Source organism: Loxodonta africana, chromosome 7 (assembly GCF_030014295.1).
Source record: "Loxodonta africana isolate mLoxAfr1 chromosome 7, mLoxAfr1.hap2, whole genome shotgun sequence".
In the NCBI taxonomy this organism is placed as follows: Eukaryota; Metazoa; Chordata; class Mammalia; order Proboscidea; family Elephantidae; genus Loxodonta; species Loxodonta africana.
In genome coordinates this window covers 29,445,177-29,453,817 of record NC_087348.1, presented here as the reverse complement: position 1 = coordinate 29,453,817, position 8,641 = coordinate 29,445,177, and the positions used below count along the sequence as shown (strand labels likewise).

The window sequence follows — 8,641 nt, the reverse complement described above, 5'->3', positions numbered from 1 at the left end:
AAGCATGGTTTTAAATATTTTACAAGTATTAAATCTATGGATCATATCTCAAAAAAATATATATGTATAAAGAACAAGGTAGTGAATGAATATAATTGAAATGTGTTTGTATCCTACTGCCATCTAAGGAATTATTTGTTTACTAAAGAGTATCTGAAAGTACTAAAGATATGTTGTTTTCTTTTTATCATTAGATACTTCTACTAGAGGAAAAACTCCCCTGAATTGCATTCACCAATTTCTAACATTTATTTCCTATCTTCTATTTTTAAACCCTGGTGACATACTGGTTAAGAACTATGGCTACTAACGAAAAAGTCAGCAGTTGGAATCCGCCAGGCACTCTTTGGAAAACCTATGGAGCAGTTCTCTCTGTCCTACAGGGTCACTATGAGTTGGAATTGACTCGATGGGAATGGGTTTGGTTTGGTTTTTATTTAGTTTTAAACTTGCTCTTAAATGAAGGTATAGATATGTGTGTGTGTGCATATATATATATTATATATGCATATTTGTATAATATATATATGTATACACTCCTCTGGCGAATATGTATATATACTCTGATGAAGCTTGGAAACCCTGGTGGTTAAGAGCTTCGGCTGCTATCCAAAAGTTAGACAGTTTGAATACACCAGACACTCCTTGGAAACTGTGTGGGGCAGTTCTATTCTGTTCAATAGGGTCACTAGGAGTCAGGATTGGCTCAATGGCAATGGGTTTACATTTGGTAATGATATTTTAGTTGACAACAAAATCTCTACCCCAAACAAAGTATGAAGATCACAAAACTAAAGTGTTTGAATAAAAATAGAAATGCCAACATGTGTATCTAGTTATTTTCTTTCTGAGTTGTATAAATAATAGCTTCTAAAGATTTGCAAAAGCCAGGTAGAATGTGAATGATTATATTTCTTACTTTAAAAGTGGCTTTACATTGAGAATCATTTTTAGTGTTCATAATAGTTTTCTCCTTATTATAGAATAAAGATTTCAGTAGCTGTAGGAGATGTAGGACACTAGATTCCTGTTTGCAAGCTTAGCTGTTTCCTTTTCTTGTTTCTTCAGACCTTAATTTCAGGTTTCTTTTCAGGTGTACTGCTCTGCTTGATCAGTGGGAATAATGCAGACAGGGAGTCTAAGATTGAGAGAAGAGTTTATGAAATAATCAGACAAAATAATGGGGATACAGTTTCTGAGGGCAATGGTCAGATCAAGTGTGGTTGGGGGATGCACAATGGTGACGAAAATTAAAAAAAAGTTTTGACCATTTTCCATGCATTAGGCTCCAGATTGAATAACAAAGGTCAGTGAAACGTGATTAGAGTTTTGTAGAACAGTGAAGTGAAAGAAAATGTGGGTTGTGCAATCTAAAAAATTAAATCATGTCATATTAACATTGTGTGTTAGACACTACTTTCTGACCGTCCTGAAGATTCACAGTACCTTTAACATCCCCTACAATCCAATTTTTATTGGGAGAACTGTGCCAGATAATGATTGTGAAAATCCGTTTAATGCTCTACTATTTAATCTAGAATATTGTAGATGCTAAAATAAGCAGCTATTTGTTTTTCCTTTACTTAGTCACAGAAAATCCACAGAATGTCCAAATGTTCCTACTGTCCCAATTTTGTCTCCTATAGGACATGATGCAGGCCAACTCACGGCAACCCTATCGGACAGAATAGAACCATCCCAGAGGGTTTCCAAGGGGAGTCTGGTGGATTTGAACTGCCAACCTCTTGTTAGCAGCTGTACTTCTTAACCACTACACCACCAGAGTTTTAATAACTTTAGTATACAGACATAAGTGAGACTCCTTTTGGTAGGTTAATCTCTATTGAGAGGTCCCAGGGAGGTTCAGACAGTTAAGTGCTAGAATACTAGCCAAATGGTTGGCAGCTTGAATTCACCCTGAGGTGCCTTGAAAGATAGGCCTGGCAATCTGCTTCCAAAAGGTCACAGGCTTAAAAATCCTGTGGAACAGATATACTCTGAACAGGTGGAGTTTCCGTGAGTTAGAATGGACTCAACGCAACTAACCACTAAAAACAACCATCTGTATTTACTTTCAAATTAATTTATACATAATATGGAAGTTATCTAGCATTCACTGAAAACATGGTAATGTGCTAATTTTTTAAGAGTGAATAAAATGAGTATTATTCTTTAACTCACACATAAAGGAAAAAAAAATTACACTCTTTAATCTAGTAATGGTGGGAATCAGGTCACCTTTAGGTAGGAGGCCAAACTTACTACCTGGAAATTATTCTAAAGACTCAACCAATTTGATTCATTTATATAATCTAGCAAGTAAGTTATTAAATCAAGCTATATGACTGCTAACTGAAAGGTCAGCAGTTCGAGCCCACCAACAGTCTGCTTCTGTATAGATTTCAGCCTTAGAAACCCTATGGGGCAGCTCTACTCTGTCCTATAGGGTCTCTATGAATTGGAATCAACCTGATGGCAACGAGTTGGTTTTTTAGTTATACGGATATTAATAAATCATGTTTCGTTGAACAAAATTCTAAGCATTGCACAGAAAAAAATATTGAATCCTATAAGAAACAAAGTAGGAATAGGGGTAAGAAAAGCACATAATAGAAATTGACAGTCACAGCCTAACACACTCATGTGGGTGCAACATGCACTGTGTGCAAGAGAGAAGACCGAACGGCACAATTGAGGTCGGCAGGAAGACAGCAAGTAGTAAGGATGGAATGATTTAGGAGAATATTATGGATGAGTTGTGGTTAATGTTTCTCTTATACAGCAGGTGTGTATAAAGAATAAATAAATGAACATTCTAGTTAAATTGCTTTCTGAAGCATAAATGCTAGGTAAACTTGTTTCTAACTTATGCCTGACTACAAAATGTGAATAAAAATGATGACTTCCGACTTCACAGATCTTACATTGAAATATAAACAGATATTTAAAGTTTAAATATCAGTTCATAACATTTGGTGTTAACTCATCATCATGTTTTGTAACAAAATAGCCTCAATTTACAGTATGTTAAAGCAAAACAAGGGTTTTGAGATACTGTAGGAAAATCACCATTTTCTATTAACTACATTTAAATGGTTCAATACTGTGATAGATGACTAACGGAGTATTTCTATGGGTAATAACATTAAGTTTCAATTGATAACATTGGAAGGCAGAGTTGAGAGGGAAGCATGCCAATAAAAGAATGAAATAATAATTGCTACCATTGAATATAATTTCAAATTTAGAGATTTTGAAAGTTTATGTGAATAACAAAATTTAAAATCACATATACCATCAACAGAAACAAGGAAACATAAGGAAACTCTTAGCAGGAAAAAAAAAAAAAAGAAAATGTTTGTTGGGGATTTATTGAGCAATAATTTAAAAATACACTTGACCATCTTTTTAGAGTAACTGTCATTCACAGGATTTGTTCCTATAGGGAACTGGAAAAATTGTAAGGCACACTATCTCCAGTTTGCAAGTGAGAGTACAAAAGCCAAGAAAAGCAAAGTAACTTGTATTTCTGATTTAATCTTTCCTACAGATGAAACACGAAGTGAAAAAAGCTGAAGGCAATGTCTCTACAGTGATGCGATTTCTACTGCTGGGATTTTCTGACCTTTCAAATCTCCAAGAGTTTCTATTTGGAGTGTTCTCTATCATTTACATAATTATTATAATTGGAAATAGCCTCATAATAATACTAACCAGACTTGATCCCGCATTACAGAAACCCATGTATTTTTTCCTGGCAAATTTTTCCTTATCGGAAATTTCTTATGTAACTGTCATTCTCCCCACAATGCTAGTGAATCTTTGGACTCAGGATAGAAGCATTTCTGTGCTGGGATGTGCCACCCAAATGTGCTTCTTTCTTATGCTGGCAGCCACTGAATGTTTCCTCCTGGCAGTGATGGCTTATGACCGCTATGTGGCCATTTGTAACCCTCTGCGCTATCTTCTAGTCATGAACCAAAAGATGTGTGTCCAGCTAGCAGTTGGCTCCTGGGTCATTGGCATCCCAGTCCAGATAGGGCAAACAGCTCAGATTTTCTGTCTGCATTTTTGTGATTCTAACAAAATTAACCACTTCTTCTGTGACATCCCTCCCATTATCAAGTTGGCCTGTGGGGACACTTTCGTTCATGAGATGTCTGTCTGTGCTGTAGCTATGTTTTTCGTTGCTGTCCCTTTTACGTTGATACTTGCCTCCTACAGTAAAATCATTTGCACCATTTTAAAGCTGCCAACAGCCTCAGGACAGGCTAAAGCCTTCTCCACATGTTCTTCCCACCTGCTGGTTGTGGTTTTATTCTTTGGATCCGGTGCCATCACCTATTTAAGACCCAGATCCAATCATTCTGCAGGAATGGACAAGCTGTTCTCTCTTTTCTACACCACAGTGACTCCGATGTTTAATCCCATGATATACAGCCTTAGAAACAAGGACGTTATTGCTGCACTGAGAAAATTTTTTCTTAAAAAGTAGCATAATGAGGTAGCCACAACCAAACCAAACCCAGTGCCGTCGAGTCGATTCTGACTCACAGCGACCCTACAGGAGAGAGTAGAACTGCCCCATAGAGTTTCCAAGGAGTGCCTGGCGGATTCAAACTGCCGACCCTTTGGTTAGCAGTCGTAGCACTTAACCACTATGCCACCAGAGTTTCCATGATGAGGTAGAGACAACCTAAATGTCCATCAGTAGATGAATGTGGTGCATACAATATTATTCAGTCATAAAGAGATATAAAGTCCTGATAAACACAACACGTAGATGAAACTTGAAAACTTTATGCTGAGTGAAATAAGTCAGTCGCCCAAGGACAAAGACTTCATGATCTCACTTATGAAATATGGAAATATATAGCAGCCAAAGGTTAGTAGTAATTAAGGGGGTGAGGAATAGGATAATTTTTGCCTAGGAGGCATTGAGTTTATGTTAATGGTGGTGGAATAATTTGTAAAAGGGAAATGGTAGTGGTTGCCCAAGGTGAAGAATGTATTTAATGTCACTGAATTATGAATGTTGAAATTGTTGAATTGACAAATATTTTTGTGTTTATTTTACTACATTTTTAAAGTAGTATGACGAGCTTAATTATTAATGTTTTAAGTGTGTGCCACACAGTTACGAAACATTTCAAGTCTCTACGTTTCCCCGTTGGCAAGTCAATCACTTCAGCTTATGATGTACTTGGAGATACCTAGCTTCAAGTGTACTATGCTTGAGTACATACTTGTAAATTGATCTAACTTCCCATTCCATGTCTAAACAATAATCTTGTTGTATAAATAAAAGTGTGATCTGTTCCACACTTTCTTTATAAAAAATTAGAATTCAAGCTATTAAAATTTTTGGTTTAAATATTCTTGCAAGCATACAAGATTAGTTGCCTTAATGAATTAGTCATCTAAATCTTCATACTTGTATTTACCAACATCCTTTTATGATTCTACATCACAGATACTGGACAATAAATTAATTACTTAAAAATAAAAACACTGGAGTCAATTTCTCTGGACAATAGTGAATCAAAAATGAGTGTTTATTGAGTAACTCAATGAGAGCACGGATAAATGCATACTATTTTAGAACATTATTGAGCATTGAGAGCATATTTATTAAACCTACTATGTACCTATGTGGGATTGTTTTTGTTAGCTGCTGTACAGTTAGCCCCACTCATGGTGACCCCATAAAGAAAGGAAGGGAACTCTCCTCTTCCTGTGCCACCTGCATTATTGGTTGTGTGGGTCAGTCCATTCTGATCCATAGGGATTGCATTAGCTGATTTTTCACAAGTAGAGAGCCAAGCTGTTCTTTCTAGTCCATCTTAGTCTAGAAGCTCCACTGAAACCTGTTCAGCAACATAGTAACATTCAAACCTACACTGACAGATGACTGGTGGCTATGCTTGCGGTGCATTGGCCAAGGACTGAACCCAGGTCTCCTGCATGGAAGACAAGAATTCTAACACTGAACCACCAATGCCCCCCATGTAGAGTTATGCAAATCATTTCCACAAAAGAAAACTTACATACTCTTAGTTCTCTCCCTAGTAACTTCCTGCCAGAGCACAGGATGTAAGAGAAAACTCCTACCCACCTCAACCAGTTTAATTTGGAGATACTTCTACCTTCTTTTTAGCAGCTATGGCCTAATGCTCTGGTTTATTTCATCTCTTTCATGACTGCACTCCCAACAGCAACTCCGAAACCACTTCAGATTTTAAAAGAAAAAAATCTATGAGATAAAAGGGAAGGAAAAATCAGGAGTTTTTTCTTGATTCCCCAAAGTCCACTCCATTGTGACCACATTAGTTTGGCTAATGTTTGCAAATTTTAGTCCTTTCTAACGTGTTTGAAATAATTAAACTTTTCAACTGGCATTATCAAGAAAAGTGACCATCTCTCAACAGAGCCATTAATGCCCATCCTGCCAACTCCAGATCCTCAAGCCAACAGTTCTCATGAAGAGATTATTTAGTGCATCTGTCCCTAAGAACTTCAACTACCAGCTCTTTTGACATTGTGACATTCTATAAATTAGTTATGATTGCACACATGTACACAAAGCAATTTTAGTTCCTGTTTTATAGTTATATTTCTACATCATACAGCTGTTTACATCTTCTGCCATCTGACATGATGTCCTACAGTTATGCACTTATTTTTTTTTTCTTTATGAGTAAAATGCATGTATCAAACACCTTATATGTGTATACGAAACACCTCAGAGGGTTTAGTTCCTTGGTTTGGAGGTATAGGCTCATGGTTTTATGGGATATCCCAGTTACTTGGCCTAATAACGTGTTTACTGTGTCTGTTCTATGTCATAGTTCATTGTGTAGTGCCTTGTGTCTTAAAGCTTGCAAGCAGCCACCCAACACACAGCAGTTGGTCTTTATTTATTTGGAACAACAGGGGAAAAAGGAGAGTCATGAATAGAAGGACGATATGGAACATGTGGCTACTTGCCTGCATAAACAATTGCTTCCTTTGACTTGAGACCAGAAGAACTACCTGATGCCTGGCTACCATTTCTGAATATTTTGACCAAAGATTCCATAAAGGAGTCCTGAACAAAACGGGGAAAATGTAGAATAGAATTTCAAATCCTCATGGACTCCAGACTTTCTGGAGCCAAGAAGGCTGGATGAACCCCTGAAACTATGACCCTGAAGATAACCTTTAAACCTTAAACCAATAATGTCCCTTGAAGTCATCTTGAGCCAGAACAATAGTTTAGCTTACTTGCTAAAAAGGTCTGTCTTGAGCATTATGCTTTTTTAAGAACTATCTATATGGGATCAAATTGACACTAGCAACTCAAAGGTTAGATAAGAACCTTAGAGGGCAGTGAGCTTATGTTAACACAGGAGAAACAATTTAGAAAAGTAGAGTGAGAATGGTTGCACAAGTTGAAGAACGTAATCAATGTCACTAAACTGTACATGTAGAAACTTATTGAATTGGTGTATGTTTTACTGTGTATATTCTCAACAACAATAACAAATAAAATTTAGAAAAATGTGTATACCCTTCTCAATTAATATTTTATATGTTACAAGAATTTGATACACAGTCCATGATGATGATAGGAATGATGATTATGGTGGTGACGGTGGTGGTAACTTTTTTTTTTTTTAGTTGAGTAAAGGAGAATCACAATGTAAATGGGACAATGCTATCTCAGCAGTTCAGATAACTGATCTTTAATCTTTTTACTACTAATATCTCAAACAAGTAATCTTACTATTTTTTTCATCTTATTCACAATTGGTAAAATGATAATAATAATAAGCTATCCTATTAACTCTCTGGGTTGTAATAAGTTTTCAAATATCTACTTAGGATGGAAAAGTATTTGGAAAAGTTTAAAGCACCACAAAATCAAGATGTTAGCTGTATTTAGATAAAATTATTGGTGAAATCAGTAGCTTTATTGTACTCAGATTTTATGAAGGTAGTTATTCCACTGTTATTTTTGAGGAAATGAACACCACACAATTTCTATTACCTGGAAAAGAAACTTACTTGATTAAACATTGGAATTGTTTTCCTTTCACAAATGTACTGTTTAGTTTTTCTAAAACTTATGGCTCATATTCTTGTCCAATGAACCAGTACTATGGAAGAGAGTTAAATATTTCTTAATATTCAAAGACCGTATTAGTTAACCTTTATAATTTTGTAAACTCAAGGTCAATTAACAAGTGTAGGATTATGGCTTCCTTTATACTTTTGCAAAATACCTTCAGACCTTTGCAATTTTTCCTTCTATGTCTCTACTTCTTGTTATCCCAATCTGTTAATTTTCGGTGAATTAGCCTCTAGTAACTCTCTGGACGCAATTCTTTATCTTCTATTCATTATCAACTAATATAATTGAGACTGACTGAAAAGAAACTGATGACATATTTTATGAACCTAGGCATCTAATTAGCGAGTCTAGTTTTTTTGTTTTTTTTGGCCACCCAATATGTGAGAAATCTAATATAGGATTTGGTGGACCTTTTTCTGGAGATTCAGGTTTTCTCATTATAATAGGGGATTTAATATATCAATCTACAGAAATATGCATTTAATAAAGAAGAAAACATATATATATACTCCTGCCTATATCCAATAT

At 35.8% G+C, this 8,641-nt stretch overlaps 1 protein-coding gene across 1 annotated transcript; it reads left to right on the top strand.

The window, feature by feature from the left end:
• The first annotated feature begins 3,544 nt into the window (after positions 1–3,544).
• Positions 3,545–4,495, top strand: LOC100662811 (olfactory receptor 10AG1-like). The gene has a single exon (XM_023542600.2). The coding sequence runs from the start codon at positions 3,551–3,553 to the stop codon at positions 4,493–4,495; it is 945 nt and encodes a 314-aa protein (XP_023398368.2). The 5' UTR covers positions 3,545–3,550.
• Positions 4,496–8,641: the final 4,146 nt, after the last annotated feature.